General features: G+C 32.2%; 1 protein-coding gene across 2 annotated transcripts in view; it reads right to left on the bottom strand.

The window, feature by feature from the left end:
• Nucleotides 1-1,415: 1,415 nt before the first annotated feature.
• The window catches only part of LOC115889274 (steroid hormone receptor ERR2), a 36,334-nt gene continuing 18,384 nt past the window's right edge, over nt 1,416-19,365 (bottom strand). For both annotated transcript variants that reach the window (XM_030909219.1, XM_030909218.1), the window contains exons 2-9: nt 8,197-8,361; nt 6,758-6,877; nt 5,575-5,704; nt 5,212-5,439; nt 4,974-5,129; nt 4,704-4,891; nt 4,461-4,633; nt 1,416-4,389 (exon numbers count right to left, since the gene is read on the bottom strand). In XM_030909219.1, the coding sequence (XP_030765079.1) occupies nt 4,227-4,389; nt 4,461-4,633; nt 4,704-4,891; nt 4,974-5,129; nt 5,212-5,439; nt 5,575-5,704; nt 6,758-6,877; nt 8,197-8,352 (1,314 nt within the window). In that variant the 5' untranslated portion in view covers nt 8,353-8,361 and the 3' untranslated portion in view covers nt 1,416-4,226. The remainder of the gene's footprint in view (nt 4,390-4,460; nt 4,634-4,703; nt 4,892-4,973; nt 5,130-5,211; nt 5,440-5,574; nt 5,705-6,757; nt 6,878-8,196; nt 8,362-19,365) is intronic.

The raw sequence follows: 19,365 nt of genomic DNA, 5'->3' as shown, positions 1-19,365 counted from the left end.
AGATGCTATGAAAAAATCTTTAAATATTATTGCCGAGTTTTTTGAAAAAAAACGGATTTTTTTGAAAATCAATTTTATGTTTTTCTGACGTTAGTTTTTAGAAAATCAAAAAACTAATTGCACATTCTCATAGCCACTTTATCAGGGCTATCATTCTATCTATTCAAAACGAAAGAGCTTTATTCAAAAAACCAGAGACGGACTTGAAATTATTTTAAATAATAATTAAATAGTTTTGTTTTGTTAAGGTACCCAAAACAAAGTGTGGCTTGTCATTGTATTTAGAAGATCGAGTTCTTTCTAAACCTGAAATAAAAAATGCAGGTCCGTATTTAAAAAATTAAGTTGGCATCTGTATCTCACAAATTATCAGCTAATTTGAAAATCTAAAAATACTATCAGATAGCCCTGATAAAGTGGTTATGAGAATGTGCAATTAGTTTTTTGATTTTCTAAACAATAATGTCAGGAAAAAATAAAATTGATTTTCAAAAAAATCCATTTTTTCCAAAAAAACTCAGCAATCCTTGAAATTTTTGGAACGTTTTTTATAGCATGTTGGCGAACATCCCAAGGCGCAACTTTGTCCCAATTTAACCATCTTCGTATCTATTACGGTTTTTGAGATACCAATGCTCGTACCTCGAGTTTGTAACACCCTGTATATATTTAAAATGTAGTTTTTTTGTGTAAATACTGTGGCTTCATATCCCAAGAATATAGAGATTCTTGCGAAATGTTCAGTAACAGAAATATGTTTTTAATAAATTTTTATTGGTGATAGCTAAACAATGCAATCTTGAAATAAATACGATTTCTTAACCTATATTTATAATTGTTTGATCACACTGTGCTTTTTGAGATTACCTAAAACTTTAAGAAAATATAAAAAAGTATATTTTCTTGTAATTATAAGATATAGCTCTTTATACTATTTTCCAATCAAAATAGTCATATTACTAAATATGATGTGCCATTGTATTGAACAAATTATATAAATCTGTGAATTTTTCTCTTTACTCATCTCATCACATTTCTCGATGTGCAATTTTCTGTCGTTTATTCAAGTTTATATAGAAGTCGGTGTTTGAATTACTAAACTAAGCTGGAAAAAATATATTTTTTTTGTTTTTTTTACGGTCTACATCTTATACTTATTTTTTATGTAGTCTAGAAAGTGTATATTGTTGTAAATATTTATTGAATAAAGTCTTATTTATTGTTTGTTATAATTTGTTTGCTTTGGAATTACTATATTGTAATGAAAAATAAAAGAAACAAAATTAATTAACAAGTGAAAATTTATTTTTTGCAACACTTGTCAATCGGCCGAAAAAATATTTAATCTTATGTCTGCTTTCCATTTAACTTACCTAGTCCTTTAAATGACCCAACGAAAAATAAAAGAAACAAAATTAATTAACAAGTGAAAATTTATTTTTTGCAAAACTTGTCAATCGGCCGAAAAAATATTTAATCTTATGTCTGCTTTCCATTTAACTTACCTACCTCATTTTTGAACGGGATATGAGTTAAACGGAAAGTAGTTATAAGAAGTATTATGAGTTAATATATACGATTTCACAGAGAAAAAAATATTTGTAATTTACATTATTTCCATAAGCTACTAAAATATATATTTTTTAAAAATATATACCTATATACAATATGTTATACTTTGCTTTTCGTTCTGAAATCTAAACACTTCATATCATTCGTATATGAAAATATATTACTAGTCTGGTATATAAAAAATTTCCAGACGAAGACGCCTGAAAAAAATATAGTAGGTAAAGAAAATAAAATTTAGTGTCTCAAGTTAAGGTTTATAAAAAATACACTGGGCTATATGGTGTTTTTGTTTCATAATATCATTTTGTCGTTGTTCAAGGCAATCTAATTGTAAAATAGTTACTAAAATACCTGTATTTTCTTTAAAAACTACTTATATTTTGTTTATTGTAGTTTAAACGTTTATCAATAGCGATACCGGGATCAACTCATTAAACTGTGTTGAACAACTTTGTAACATAGGGTCAATCACGGCGATGATAGGTTAGATGTTTATGGACAACCAGTGATAAATTTTTTTGAAAATTTGGATTTTTACATGATCCCATCTATCTAAAATATTTTCAGCGTTACAATGTTGCCGCATCATTTGAAAAGTGGTAGCATCTGTGTTATTTTAAATAGAAAACACCCGGAATATTATTACGTTTTTGGAAACTTCTTTCATTTCTCATATTTTTTCTGTTATAGTAACAAGATAGTAACCTAATATATAAAGTAATCGCAAAACAATTTCCGATGCACGTGATCAACTTTGAGTGACAAGCGATGGCGACAGCGGCAGCGCTGTCAGATTGTGATGGATTTATGAGATGAATCTTAATGTAAAATTGAGAAACCAATATACTATTTATTATATCATTTTTTAAAGATTTTTACCTTTTATAATTAATTTAATAATTAATATTTTAGTAATTAATTTATTTATTAACAGTAGCAATATTTAAATTTAAGGCAGCAGCTACTCGCTACAAATCGAAATAAGTAGAAATAATTTTGAAAGTGGTATAATGGTGCCTATCAATCAAACCTACTTCTCTGATTGTAAGAGTAAGGAAGTCAAGGGTAATAACGGATCTTTATTGTCACGTTCTCGTTCAAAATAGTTTATCAGGAAAGCTATAAGCTTTTCGCTTCAACTGTTTAAATGTTTCGGCATATTTTCGACACACAATTTTAAGAAATCGCAATAAAAAAAAACGATTATTTAGTTCTTAGAAGAACTGTTTGTGCTTAAAAGTACAGTTAATAAAAGACTATGGAAATCGGTAAAAAACGAGAATTACTCCCAAAGATTCAACAACAAGACAATATTATACAAAATAATGACTGACATTATGATAATTGTGAAATGGCGGTAGCAAAAATCGCTTTAAACTAATTTTTGCAGCTTTAACCTAAATAAAATATCTGTTACAATCATTTGCTCTATGAAGTAAAATGAAGAGCTGCTCGGTATCGGTATCATAAATTATACAACAAATTTAAAGATTTTTAGCCAAAATTTTATTTAATCTGGTTTATAGGCTTTAGTGTCAATTTTGATTTGACTGATGATATGCATCGGAAAATGTTTTGCGATTACCGTCTATTTCTGTTATAGTAATCTATATCTCTAATAGATTTCAAGATAAAAAATAAAATACGTGTAAAATTGACGAAAACATGATTTTGAGAATAAGCATTAGTAAAATAATAAATTGAACATTTTTAAGGTCGAATTTTGGGGTATAAGTTAATGAAAGTAATTTCATTTGTTTGACATCCAATCGGTTGATTTAACAAATTGAATATGTCGACTTTCCCTGACATAACCATATTTCATCTTTCAATATTCCAATATATAATTTAACCAGTGCTTATTCGAGATCCTGTTTTTGTCAATTTTTCTGAGACAACAAACTATTAGAGATAGATATAGGATAGCATAATAGAAAAGCTGAGAAATAAAAGTAGTTTCGAAAAAAGTTGACTTTTAGTATGAAATGGCAACACTGGAACGCTGAAAATAGTTTAGACAGATAAAGCAGGCGCCTTTATGCATAAATCAAAATTTTCAAAAATAACCCATCATCAGGTCTCCATAAAAGTCGAACCTACCATGACAGTGAATCACCCTGTATAAAAACAGTAATAATATCGTGTTCTTATCTTCGGATTCCTCTCTTTCTATACCGTCCGGCAACGTCGAAAGTCGAACATATATTGTGTTGTTGCCAAACGCACACTCAACCTCGCGCGCTAACACCACTTTTTTCATGATTTATCTCTTATAACTCTACAAAGCTTCCCAATTGACACCCAAACCAAACTTGCCGACATCCATTCTTTGCAAGAAACCTCTCAGTTCCCAAAGACTTATCAGTTCACAAAAGCTTATCTGTCCCGAAACGTTTATTATTTCATAGGGACTTATCGGTTCGTCAAAGATGTTCATAATTCCGTAATAATCAGTCACTGAACGCTTATCAGTTCATCCAAGATTTATCAGTCCCTAATAATAATTATTTTTAATAAGAAAAAATCACTGCTTATTGCTTAAGTAGGTTTTTGGCCTTAATACTCCTCAGTTCACAACCAAGATGACCCGTTTTCGTATCGTTTTTGTTTTAAGTTAGGGAAATTTCTCGCTAGTTGGACATCGCTCAGCGTGGCTACCGGCTGTAGGCCTCCAGCATTTCAAGAAACAGTTTGTTCATGGGTACCAAGTCCTGGTTGTGGATATCTGACCAGAATCTTCTTACCACGTGGTCTGATTGCCTCAAAACAGGCAGACACAGGAGTAGTTGTTGGATTTGATTCAGAACGTTACTGGGCCTAGGGAGAATAAACAATTGTAGGAATGTGCAAAAATATTGATTCATTTTAACGTCAAAAATTTAATCTACCTTAAAACTCTCATGGCATCAGACAAGGCGGCTAATATTGAATCCCTGAACTTTTTCAAAGCTTGATACTGGTCTAGCTTTACATCAGAATTCGTCAATACCAAAGCTTTCAATAAATAATATTCTTCTTTAAGTATCGACAGATTTTCTAATCTTTCGACGACGTGAGTACACTGAAAAACATAAATTAGTGAATTTACAATAAGTTTAACGTAGGGATGTCCAAAAAAATCGATAGCTTACGGTTTGATATAGCTCAACGGCGCCACAATCCTTTGACTGTTTCTCGTCTAGAGTAAAATCCACTGCAAACTTCAACCTCCTAAGGCTTACCATTGGTAAAGATCTGAAAGCCAGCGTTAGCGTGAGAATTTCTGCCCATGTGCTTTGCAACAATCGCATTTGATCGTTTAACGACAAATCGGTAAATCCTAAAATTAAAAGAAAATGAAAATAGTAAATAAAAGTTCTGAGTTCGATTTTATGTGATTAAATACTGCGTTTTGATTTTACCTGGGATTTGTTTAGCCCAACCAATGATACTGACTAGTTCTCTATCATACAAGTCGCTTAGAATGGATAACGTTCGATGTTTGGAATTTTCTGATGTCGCGTTTATTTCCAAACAGTCTGGTTCACACGAGATCAAAGCTTCCAGCATTTTTATATCTGCAAAAAGCATGGCTTATGTCAAAATATCTCTAAATAAAATCTCTGATTTAAAATATAAGGGTATAGATTTACTTCTAACCTTCTAGAAGAACGTGAGGCTTCTGTGCAGATACCACCTGCACTTGGTACGGACTTTCTGGATTTCTCCGGTATTTTTGTCTACCACCACGAACCCTATCGAGTCGCACGCCTTCTTTAAGCATTCCCGATCGAAGACACTTGCGAAACCGACATGCTTGACATGCTTTTCGTCTTCTTTTGTTGATTTCACAATCTCCAGCTGCTGGGCAAGTGTACTCGATATTTCCTAAAATACAATTTTATTTGTTTGCCTTTACAGTCTAACCACCAGACACATCTGCACAATGCATTCAATTATATAACAGGTATGTTCTAGCGGCGATGTAAGGATTTGAGATATAATTTTAGATCTTCATATTACCTTGTATCGTTCGTTTGAAGAAAGCTTTACATGCTTCACAGGAAGCTACGCCATAGTGAAATCCTGAAGCGAAATCTCCACAGACTAGGCATAACCTTCTAGGTGAGTCATCGTCATTTTTATTTTCACCCTGTAAGAGTATATATATTTTAGATTAGGATGTTAAGTACTGTAGTTATGGACACAGTTTATTCAAATGTAGAACATTTCTTGTTATAGCCTATTCTGAAGTAAGAAAGTCCATGAATTGCTTACTACGACGCAGCAATGCAGCGAGTATACCGGGTGCGTCTCAAAAGTGCCTCACCCCGATAACTTTTTCATTTCTTCTGATAAAAAATTGAGATTTGGTATGTTAGTAGAAGACGAATTAGGATTGATTGACGTATTCAATTGTTTTCGGTCATTTCCTGTTTTACCGGAAATGACTACAACTTTTGATTATTAAATGACATCCTCGGTATGTTTTTACATTATTCGATAGAAAATGACATTTTGAATAGAATGACATATCATATGTCAACTTTTGACATTTTCTCATATGGTTTATTTGAAATTGTAACATGCTGTTCATAACAACAATTTGACTCGAAATACCAAGTGTGTGGTACCAAATTGTTCGTCAAAAAATGCTTTTTCCAAAAAATATGCTAATGAGCTACCCTCGTTCCATTTGAAAAAATTGAGGATGTATAAAAATATGACTTGGGCATCTTTTAACCGGCCAGGACAAGACACTAAAAACATTAGACGATCAAATCTATTTTTCCAAGGTTCCTTGATAAAAAATGAGTGTTTTTAACTCATCCATGGCACTCTTGATTGAAATTTAAAATACAATTTTGTTTTAAGCGAAAATGTTAAAAGTTGACTGTAATAATATGTCGTTCTATTCAGTGTAATTTTCTATAGAATAAAATAAAAAAAATACCGAGAGTACAATTTAAAAATCAAAAGTTGTAGTCACTTCGGGTAAAACAGGATGTGGCCGAAAAGAATTGAATACGCCCATCAATCCTAATTTATGTCACTAACATACCAAATCTCGTTCTTTTATCTGAAAATTAAAAGTTATAGGGGTGAGCCACTTTTGAGACGCACTCGGTATACATAGCAAATTTTCGAAAACAGACAGAGTTATCTAGCTGTGTGCCGAATAAACTGTATTATAGTAAGTATGTACCTCGCTGTTTCCCATTCCAGATTCTGTGTGAGGCTGGGTCGTGGAAGAACAATACTGATGCTCTGGACTGCCAGGTGACGGTATCGCTTTACTCTCATAGCTGCCATTGAATTCCATGCCCTACATACAAAAAAAAGAATATGGAGGGATATTCAAATTTTGCGTTAAGAATAAACCAACAAATATCGTCCTAAATAATGTCTTAAAACATTTAAGTATTGAGATATTTGACTATATTTTAACTAAGAATGTGTCTAATAAGTGTCTTCTATTTCGAAGGTGATCTGTCAACCACAGTTCGGCTAGGTTCAGAAATTGTGACAATTCAAATCTAGTCGTTTATTAGGTAAAAAGGTAGGTACATATAAGTGTCATAAAAAAATTGGCGCAGTAGTGGTAGGATTGGTACAAGCTGTCAGACCGGCTCCTGAGTTCGGAAGGAGTGTGGCTAGAGTCTCCATAATATAAAATAGATCTATTATTTTTAGTAAGTAAAGTAGATCCTGTAGGTTTCATGCTGGAAATGACGTCATTATTTGATCGTATAAAGTGTAACCGTTGATTGAAGAATTCTCGCCCATAAGATTGCGCAATCTTATGGGCGGTTTCGTGGCACAACACGAACCAACTGTCCGAGATGTAGCTGGCGTTACCGTCAGCCTGTCCCAGAATTCCCAGAGTTTAGCGGTGCGCCGCTGCAAACTGTAGCAAACCTGTTTTCAATCGACAGAGTGAGTGGTTGAGGAGACAGTGTCGCCAAAATTACGCATTTTGGGTACAGTACGTTAATAATACGGATTTTCTATTATTAAACAATTTAATATAATATTACATGATTAAACAAAGAATGGCGTCAGACTTGGCTTGGATATGAAGATCGCTGTTATTTAATATGTAAAATATTATGGTAAATGTCAACAATCGTCAACAATCGACTTTTTTCGATCATACGACATATTCAGTACCTATAAAGGAATATTTATTTTTGTTATTTATTCTATGTTTAACACGAATAAATTTTCAATACATAAACGCGGATTTGTCATCCAAAGATATTTTCGTCAAACGTATTACATATATTACAGATTTTAATATGGCAACACTGTTGTTTTCAAATCCACACCGTCCTCGATATGCCTTCGTTGGCCGAATTAGAGAAAATAAGTGTTTTATGCGTTGATCGCAGAACAACTGGTGTCTCCATCGTACAGCACTTGAGGCGTACGGGGAAATCAAATCAGCCTTGCCACTAATTCGCCCATTAGGTTGCGTATCTTTTCAATTCTTTCAATCAACGGTGTAACGTAAAAATATCACAATGCACTCAATTACTTATTTCTTTCTTGTATTTTGGCTCATACAACCGCTTTGTTTAGGACCGCACAATATTTGATGTTTATTCATTGTATTGTTACTGACCAATTAATCAAAATTTTTACCTTGATATCCGAAGAATGTATAGTACCATTTTCCGAAATGACTGTCGTGGTAGATGGTGAGTATAAATCGCTATTTGATGGAGAACATTCCGAAAATGCGTCCAGTTCCTTTTTGATTATAGGTACGTTGGAGGGCGACAAGCCGGGGTCCGTCATGATGGATACCTTTTATAAAATATTTTATGCATAAAGTATTGTGGGTATAAGAACTGCTAACAATATTATACAGGGTGAGTCTTAAATAAGTGCAAATATTTGTAGGGCTGGTAGATCTCGATAAAAGAAACATATTTTCTCTTTGCCGCTTTTCAAATAAGTCCAAAATAACCGAGTTACTTTACTTTGAAAATTTCCAAGTGATTTTTTGCTTAAATTTTTAAAACCACTGAATCTTCTCTGTTTTTTTCTCAGAAAAAAACATTTAAGTAATAATTTAAGTAAATTTAATCTACTACACCTATGTTGGCTTTTATGTTTTTTAACTAAAAACTAAAAAAAATTTCGAAAAAAACTCATAATCGTGTTTTTGGGGCCGAAATAAACTACACCTAAAAATATTTGCACCTATTTAAGACTCACCCTGTATATAAAGATAACAAATATTATAGCCTATTACTGTATGATACCCCTTTTATGAATGAAATGATGTAGGTTGTAATTTATATGTAAATTTTAGGATGCGTTGGATCACAACGGATGCGTTGGATCACAACAAAATGATGCGTTGGATCACAACGTACCCAATAATAAAAATAATGAAAAATTAAAATGCCAACACTGTATAATAGAAAACTGATAAAAGAGTAGGGATGCTAATCATTGTCGATATTTATATATCGACACTTTTTCGAGTTTTAACATCTCTACCTCAAGGTTCGTATCAGAAAATGGAATTATTTTTGCTGCTTGCACCAGCTGATGGTGCAGCTGTGGCTACTGCAATTGTGGTGGCCCTGACAGGGGGCCCCAGTTGGCCTTGCACTTGAACCTGGCGACGCAGGAAGATGCAGAAACGATGCCGGCGAGTCAAGGTCGACCAGTCTCCGCCGACGACATTTTCCACGTCCCCTTTTTTCATTTCATTTTGCCGATTTTTTCTTATTTCATTCAGCTTTATTCTGGTTAAAATTAGCAAATTGCCCCCCTTAGTTACCAATTTGTTATTTAATCATATTATTATATAAATATCAAATCATTTTTCAAATTCGAGTTACAATCGCAAAACACTGTATACCTGACGACGTATTTTCAAAGCTATGACGCAAATTGATATTTTTTGCATATTATACTTATTTAACCATAAATAATATGAGATATTTATGGTTAAAAATCACCATATTTTCCAATATCGTTTTTGAACACTACAAATGTTGAAAATATTTTTGTTTTTCTTTGAAGATTGTTTACATTTTTTATATTTTATATCTTTAATATTCGGCATGACCTACAAACGAATTGCAATCAGCCATCAATATCAAAAGATGAAATTATATAATAAAAAATAATTTATTTTAAGAACACTTAAATCGTATTAGAAAAGTGTTGAAATGACTAATGCAATTATTTTAATCTTAACTATTGATAAGTTGTCTAGCCATAATAGACAATAAAATGAAGAGAACGCGGGAAAAACGATGAAAGTCCATTTTTTGCTAATTTGGTTTTAATGTATAAATAAATAATATTTTCGGTCTTAAAAAGTTACATCTTTTTTACCTAAATAAATGGGACTATCGATAGGGGTCACATAGAAACAGGCATTTAAAAATACCACATACTCGGGAAAAACGATAAAAGTCTATGCGCAATTTGAATTAAAAAACGCTTTCCTGAACATTTATTGTTTTTGGACACTCACCGTTTCTCCCGGGTGCTCATGAAATGTTTTTTTTTATTTAAATAATACTATTTGATTATTAAGATGAGAAAAGAACTAAATACGCTTAAAATATGTTTTCTTTTCTCGGACTACGTTGCCGTATATTTCCAATTTTCGGGGTTAGTATCCCCGTTTTGAAATCCCGGGATAAGAGCCTATAATTCCCGGATCCCAGAAGTGACTATCAAAATCAAAAATGTATTATAAATATTTAATAAAAATGCAGCTACATACAGGGTCTGGCAATAGTGCGTCGGGCATCTGTAGCTCCTAGAATAAAAAAACTTGGGGATTTTGTTTAAGTGTAAACCTAAAGTATGTACTATGATGTATTTCAGGAAAATATTTTAACTTCTTCTATAGGGTGGCTCAAGGAAGTGCGAGTGGATCAGGATGATTTTTTAAATGGAACACCCTGTATATTATTGCATTTTTGGCTTCCTTTCAGATCACTTTACATAATCCTAAAATATGAGCAAATATATTTCGATAGTTTCAGAGATATTAATAAAGATTACGATATTCATAGAGATTACGATATTCAGATTTCAGATTACGATATTCATAGGAAAGTAAGTATAGACCACCTAAAGTAAGTACCTAATATAGTTTTGATTTCAGGACAGTATTGTATTTGTAATAATTTTTTAAGGAAAGTTGAAAAAAATATATTTTTTATTTACTTATTTAATATCTCTGAATTTATCGAAATATATTTATTCATATTTTAGGACTATGTAAAGTGATCTGAAAAGAAGCCAAAAATGCAATGATATACAGGATGTTCCATTAAAAAAAATCATCCCGATCCACTCACTTTTTTGTGCCACCCTATAGAAGTTATTTTCCTGAAATACATTCTCGTACATAATTTAAGTTTGCACTTAAACAAAATTCTCAAGTTTTTTTATTCTAGAAGTCACAGATACCCGACGCACTATTGTCGGACCCTGTATATCAAAAAGAAAATGAGAACATTTTTATTGAAATAGACAAATAAAAATAATATTCTATATCTGTAGCCCGTCCCCAATTATGCAGAAATTGACCCACATTTTTCTTCAAATATCAAATCGTTAGACCTACCTTGATGAAGATGTAAACGAAACGTACCCAACTTTGCAGGGTGGGACCGTGTGCACCGTTGCTCACATAGCCTACCCCCCAAATTTGGTCGCGACCGGAGAATATCAACTTTTGACGTTTGTTACATCTAAAGTAACTGTCACAGTGACACGTGTCGTACATGGTCAACTTGGCCTTGGTCGAATCTATCGACATACCAAATTTCATTTAAATCGGACGATTTTTTGATTTGATTCATTGATGATGATGTTTCGTAGTGCACGAAACGTCGTCAAAATATCATGAAAAGATGGGGCTCTTCGTTCCATCTACATTCCGAGTTTCAGCCCTCTAGTTCACATAGGGCTCGAGTTACGACGCTCCGTCGTAACCTCCGATCGTTTCCGATTCAATTTTTACTCCCATCGTGCGTAAAGAAGTCCCACTTCAAAAATAAACACGTTTTGAATAAAACGTTTACATAAAATTCTCTCTATCAATAAATTTCATAGACTTGGTTATCAAACCGTGTTCCCGTAGATTACTTAAATACTTACAAATTTTCTAAAAAAATATAAACTAACCCATTTTTTGAACAAAACGAAATAATATTAACTAAACAAAACTAGAAAACGTCAGTTTTACTACATCACAAGCAAATAAAAACTAATATTTAACCAAGAATTACAATTCAATATTTCTGTGGAGGGTGCCCAGCAGTACCTGGGATCAGGGATGGATGGGGAAGTGGAAACCGGCTCGGGAAAAAACAGGCAACCGGCCCAAATCCACAAAAACAAAATGACCATAACGAAGAAACATATTTTATTTATTAATATATAAGTAAGGGTGTTTTTCGCTCGTGCGAAAAAGCATTTTGCCTCCGGTCTTGATCAAAATTTTCGTAAAGATCAATATTGGGTCGGACATCTGAATTTTTACTACAAAATGGCTCAGTTTTACAAGGTTCTTATATACTGCTTTATTTCCATTATCGATAACGGTAATTTGATCTGAAATAGGCTACGATTTTGAGTCACGATTTTGAGAAACTTTAAGACTTCCTGATTCATTCAGTTCAGCTGACCCAATCCTCTGTGAAATACATAACTTTTAGTTTTTCGGTTAGTTTTTACTTTCTTACACAATGTAGAAAGAAATTCTCTCTTTTCTGCTACAACAACAGCCTGTGTTACACGTGTTTTTAACTGAATGAACCGCGGTCTCCATTAAAACTGCAGCATTTTTTAGGTTATTATATAGTTCTTATCACGAAAATTTTCCTCTATACTTTTCTACATTTGGCATCTTGTATGATAATGCCATGACTCAAACGAAAAAAACCTAGGCAATACCTCGGCAGTGGATACAAATGTGTTCTGATGTTATGCTATGTTACAGTCCATAATAAGAATATTTGGATTTTCGAGACATCTTAATATTTTATTATCTAATCTAGTTTAAACCTTATTTAACTCTTCTCTGCTGTCTCAGTAATTTTTAGCAAATTCATTTTAGCAACATTATAAACAACAATTTAGACTTGGCTTTTAGTTCTCAGACTTGGCTTTTAGTCCGTCCCCAATTCAAACCAAACATAGATGTTTTCTCCGTCAACCGCAGAGTTCGCGTCAAATTCATCTACCTTTTTACAAAGGGGAGCTCGAAAAAGATTGCACCGAGGCCCCCAGTTGTCAATCTACGCTACCGCATTCTTAGTATACATTTAGATCGAGACTATTTAAATTTACCTAATGCTATTCATTCTTTTTTCTGCTGCCAGTCAGTCATTTATTAGTTATTTGTAAAAGAATAGTGGGTAAAACTATACAGGGTGAGTCTTAAATAAGTGCAAATATTTTCAGGGGTGGTATATTTCGACCCCAGGAACACGTCTATGAGTTTTTTTTTTGCAAAAAAAGATGTTAAAAATCGAGCATTTTCTTTTAAATTTTCTTGTATATTTTAGAAAACTTTTTAGAACTTCCTGTTCACCGCAAATTTTCCCCCACGGTATAGTTTATTAATCTCTGATATTACGGCACTAAAAGAAATGCAAATACCGAAACATTGAGGTGGCTCAATTTTTTTTAAAAATAAATCTATTTTTTTCTTAATTTCCAAACTTTAATAACTCGACTGGACTTATTTGAAACTCGGTAAAGAGAATATATTATATTTATTTTATTGAGATCTACCAGCCCTGAAAATATTTGCACTTAGACTCACCTTGTATAATAAAAAGTTTCAAACCGAACAAACAACAGAGATTATTAAAATTATAAGTGTCCCAGGTCCCAGAGAAAGACATTTTACTATAGTTATTTTACAAATTGGTGTTTATGTTTAAAGGCAACTGACGATTGACGATTATACTGATGCAAATTGATTAGTTAGTTATGGAGTCACTAAGGATCTTACGTCACTTTAGTTAGAAGATTAACCATTTAATTTTTGCTAATCCAATCTTTTTTTGAGCTCCGATCGGGACCGGTCCACCGGAAATTTTCCCGTTTTCCCATATGGCCCATCCACCCCTGTCTGGGATGAACCCGGCATCGGCACCCTGGACATCCCTGTAGTTACGCCAATGAAAACAGATGGTAGATTTTTTTTCCTCAACGATGCAATCTCAATTCTGGATGCCTGTTTTTTTTTCTGATAAATATTTACCAGAGCCGTTAACAATTTAACGGCTAAAATACGTTTTTTTTTCGACACAGACATAAACAAACAGTGTGGTTGTCTAATCCATATGCGATGTCGACTTTTTTGCCCGTCTTACATTTAATGCGCAACGACAGCGACATTACCATAGGTCAAAGCGATCGATGTGTGTATGTAAATCAACGATCAAGTCGCAAAACAAACAGCTCCAAACAGGATTTAAAAAATAAATTGGTTTTTGAGGCATTTATCGTGTTGATTTATTTTTTTTAAATCCACATCTTATAATTACGTATCATATTTAATTACAATATACAGGATGCTAAAATGCATTCGAACATTTTATTAAGTGTGTCAAGCATATATTTATGTTATTTTGACAGTAACACCTACAGGGTCCGCAATAGTGCGTCGGGCATCTGTAGCTCCTAAAATAAAAAAAATTTCGGAATTTTGTTTAAGTAACTTAAAGTAGGATGTATTTCACATATTAGGATGTATTTCAGAAAAATAATTTAACCTCTACAGGGTGGCTCAAAAAAGTGAGTGGATTGGGATGATTTTTTTAAATGGAACTCTGTAATTAACATTGCTATAAGTATCGTAATCTTAAATTATACAGGGTGTGCAAAATTCTACGTCAAACTTTCTAAGATATAAAATAATTTTTCTTCGTTTTTTTTTTAAATTGATTTTGTATACTATTATTTTAATAGATGGAGAATTAAAAAATAAACATTTTCAGTATTTAGAGTATTTCAAAAATGTTAACGGCTTTGCAGATTCTCGCGGTATTATTTCATATATTGCTCTTTCAACGGTAAAATATGAGAGAAAAATCATTGGGTGGCTTTGATAAAAGTTTACTGTGAAAAATGCCATATATATCTGTGAAACCGTTAAACATTTTGAAATACTCTAATTCCAAAATATGTAGATTTTTTAATTCTCCATCTATTTAAAAAATAGGGTGTTGTTCCCTCGGGTGTTCCGTTAAAAAAAAACAAAGAAAATTTATTTATTTTATATTTTAAAAAATTTGACGTAGAATTTTGAACACCTTGTATGATTTAAAATTATGATATTTAGATTATTTTAGCATAGTAAGTATAGACCAACTATAGTTTTGATTTCAGGACATATTTCTGGTATTTTTATTTTTTTTTAAAAAGGCTGAAAAATATATTTTTTATTATTAATATCTCGAAAATATTAAAACATATTTAATAATATTTTGGGATTATGTAAAATAATCAAAAAGCAAGCCAAAAATGGAATAATATACAGGCTGTTCCGTTTAAATCATCATGATCCACTTACACTTTTTTGAGCCACCATGTAGAAGTTAATATATCTTCCTGAAATATAACCCCAATACATACTTTAGGTCTGCACTAGGGATATCAATCCTGAAAGGTTTTCAAAATCCCGGGATTTTCGAGATTTGAACGGCAAATTCTGCGATGCCGGGTTTAAAATTATCAATGAAATAGGTACCTAATATCATAAAAAAATTAATATAAAAAATATAACAAAACACGAAAATTAACAAAAACCTCTTTAAAAAAAATCATTTAAACACCAAACAAATTTTAGCAAACAAATTATAGCTACAAATTTTTAAAAAAATAGCGCAAAAATATTAATGCGTCCATCCCCCAGTTTCATCCCCCAGTCTTGAACGTATCTTATTACACAAGATCCCTGCCGAAGAATAACATCTTTCAGATTCCAGGCTGGTGGCCTGAATGGTTGATAAAAATTCAAAAGCTTTTTGGAGATTATGTCCCCGACTATCACCATTTGAAAATAATTCAATTTCACGTCTTATTACTTCTTTTGGTTTTTATCGGCTTAAAAGATTGTTGTAAGGCTTTCTGCAGTTTAACCTTTAAAGGTTCATTATCTTCTCTTCTCAGAAGTTCGGCAATGGGAAGATCATCCTCTTCGCTGTCGTTGCTGGTTCCTCTTCTAGAAGTATCTGATGAACTGTCGAGCTCTAGTCTGATTGAAAGCTTTTCTATCTCTGATTTAATTAGGGAAATATGTGATGTTTTGAAACAATCATCTGGTTCAGAGTTTACAGCTGGTTTACAGGTTCCTCCGTTTTCAGGTCGCAACGTTGTCGGATTTTACGTAAATTACTTTAGTTCCGAAATTAAACAACTTACTTTATGGCATGAAAAATCGGTATTTATATAATCCAATCCCGGGATTCCGAGATCACGGGATTGACATCCCTAGTCTGCCCTTAAGCAAAATTCCGAAGCTTTTTATTATAGGTGCTACAGATACCCGACGCACTATATTGCCAAGTTGAATCAACTTTTAAGGTATAAAGTGTTTGTAAATCATTAAAATTATTATTAATAAAATATTTTGTTTTATTCATATTGTGTTTTATTATTTATTCTTATGGAATATTAAAACTTTTTTTATTTGTACATAAATTATGTTGATAAAATATAAAACAAATGCAGGAAGTTTCTTGAAAGTAAGAAATAGGTAGTTCTTTTTTATAGATTTTTTAGACCCTTTTTTGTTCAAACACACCTTTGTTTGTTTTATATTAACACATCCTAAAATAAATTTGTTTATGAAATAAAATAACTGGATTAGATTCTTTCCTAATATTTTGAAGTACATAATAATTGGTTACTAAAATTTTAAATATATTAATTTCCTGCTTTGCATTCCAACAGGTTTGTACCAACTTAGGTATTAGTTTGTAAAATAAAACAAACCATTTTGAAAAATTAAAATGTCAAGCACATCCATCACTGTCAAAGATTTCGTCGTTGGACAGGCTATCCCTCAACTGGCGTGGTGAATTTTTGTAACGCTTATGGCGTGGTGGGGTCCGACGGACCCTAAATTTTTTTTTTCAGTTTAAAATACACGATGAAGAGATTTTATAAAAAGCTTGTTATTTTATCACTGTTTACAATATATTCAAACTTGTGAACAAACAATTTCATTAATCTTCAACAAATTAATAAGAACGGACACAAAAATAAAGTAAAACGCATTTTTAGGAATTTTTGACAACAGAAATATAACTTGGCTAAGAAACCTATAGAAATTAAAAACATATATATTTTATGATTTTGCCGTATTACTAAAAGTACAAACAACTGAAATGTGAAGCTAAAGTAATAAACATAGATTATTTTCAACAAAACTGCAAATATTGAATGTACATAACTTTTTCAAATACAATTCATGCTAATATAGGATCTGCATTTGCCGCACATGGATCGTGCAAATTTGATTCATGAGATTTTTGTTTTTTGTCATTTCTTCATTGACATATGGTTGCCATATGCCACATCTCTTTATTTCCTGGTACTGATTATTCAGTTTCCTCTCTTCTATAAGTACGAGATTCAGAATCGGAGTTATGGTTACTCTTCGAAGAAAAATCAATGTCTCGATGGTCTTCATCTCACTTAAGCCTCTTTAAGTTCATCAAACCACTCAATTAATGCTTCCTCAAAATTAGCGTCCCAGTGAGGCACACTTCTTAGACTACTCACCATCCTAATAATGTAACATTCTTGGCGTGGTGGTGCCACACAGACCCCAATGAAACTTTAGCCCCCGCTGCACAGTGGTTCCATGTATATGTTAAGCGGTGACAAAAATCAATTATTTCAATTATATGCACAAATTTGTAAAAAAATACTATAAAATTAATTAACAGATGTCCTACTACCCCGTTAGAATGAAATTAGATAATAGAGTTTAGAATTGATAATTTTTTTTAATATTGGTTCCTTTCTACTGTTTAATAAAAAAAACTATACTAAAATACATTTTATTTATATTAGGTATATTGTAATTATATGCTTTGGTTATTTATAACAATTTTAACAAATACTAAAATGACAACAATAAAATCGAAAATAAGAGAAATCGAATTACATCATGGATTTTTTTAAATTTTAGTATGAATATGGGTTATTCAACTATCAAATTTAAAGAGGAAATATTAATGCTTAAATAACAACAAACAACAAAATTTTATATACTATTCATCTAACAAATCTAGTACTGCCTTAGGAAAGCTATTTTTATTTTTTGGCGGCAATTTCCTTAATTCTGTTACTAAGGGATCTGAACTAAGTAAGAGTCTATTTAAAAGATCCATATTACACTTTGTACGAGACATTTTTCGAGTATGATTTAGTCGAAATAATTTATACTCTTTATTTTTGGCCTCAGCAGCTTCTTCTGATAATTCTCCAGTGGGTAATATGGCGCTTTCTATTACATCAGGACCATGTATAAGTACCTTGTGGACTGAATGGGGGAAGATTATATCAGGGATATTCAGCCACCAGTAACCGAGCCGTGCTTAAAGAAAATTCTTTAAACTTTATAATATTAATTTTGAATCCTGATGAAATGCACCTTAAAATTACAGAACATCTTTCTAGAAGACTCTTGCTTAAACCTGTAATTTCAGAGGATTCATCTAATTGTTTAAAGAATTTTCTTGCGGTATTTCCGTCATTGGAAGTACCGCTTCCTCCACATTTTGGTTTATCCACTATCAATCCTAATTTATTTCTAAACTCAGATTGAATCTGGCCTTTCCTTTCAGAAAAAAGTTGCCTTTCTTCTTTAGACCGTATTTGCCATTTTTTTAAATTTAATCTATATGAAAGATGTAAAAAATATTCAAAGAATCGTATATATGAATGTAAAGGTGACAAGCTAAATTTAAATGTTTCTGGGCGAACTTGTTTTTGAAGGCACAAATCAATATCGTTCATTTCTTTGGGACTTGAACCACATATATAACATCTGGCTGAAGACGATTCAGTTAAACTGCTACAAATCTTCCCGTCCACCATAGTAAGCTGCAATTTGTGCTTTATGGAATAGTTCTTGTCATTAAATGAAACTACTGTGGGCTTCAGGGAATTATTTTTCTGTAAAGTATTTTTCTTCGTTAAGAGCTGCTTCTTTAGTTTCTTTTTAAATTGGAATCTAAGCGGTCTACAATAACGTGTAGAGGAGGTCTGGGGGTTTTTCCACACTATTTTTTCAGGGTTATTTTCAAAAACAAGACGAAGTGGTACATATGAAGTCACAAATAAACTTCCGTCTTGGAATGTTGGATCTTGAAAAGATTGCTTGTATTCTGAGTGACCACTACTACCGTCAAATCCCCATTTTCCAAACAAAACCAAATTTTGGTCTTGATTGTCTGAAGTAGAGTTTATCACCTCTTGTTGTGATGACCATATTCTGCTTGCTGTATGATCGAGTAAGTTTTGTAACTCTATCTCAGCAGATGATTCGGTAATTTTAATGTAATCTTCACTGGGGTAGCACTTTTTCTTGGACTTTTTTCAAACTTTTTGATACGAAGGAAACATATTATTTATTTTAGAATTAATAAAATTTCTTAACAATATATACTGGTGTTTAGTCAGTTTAGCTTCAACTAGAAGAGATAAGACTTCATCGGCATCAACTTTCTTGTAATTAACGTTAGATGAAGGCCTTCGTAATATAGTTACCAAGGAGTTATCGATGACAGAAATTTG

Source organism: Sitophilus oryzae, unplaced genomic scaffold, assembly GCF_002938485.1.
Source record: "Sitophilus oryzae breed Bouriz unplaced genomic scaffold, Soryzae_2.0 scaffold_813_pilon_pilon, whole genome shotgun sequence".
Classification (NCBI taxonomy): Eukaryota; Metazoa; Arthropoda; class Insecta; order Coleoptera; family Curculionidae; genus Sitophilus; species Sitophilus oryzae.
This window is presented reverse-complemented; position numbering and strand designations above follow the sequence as displayed.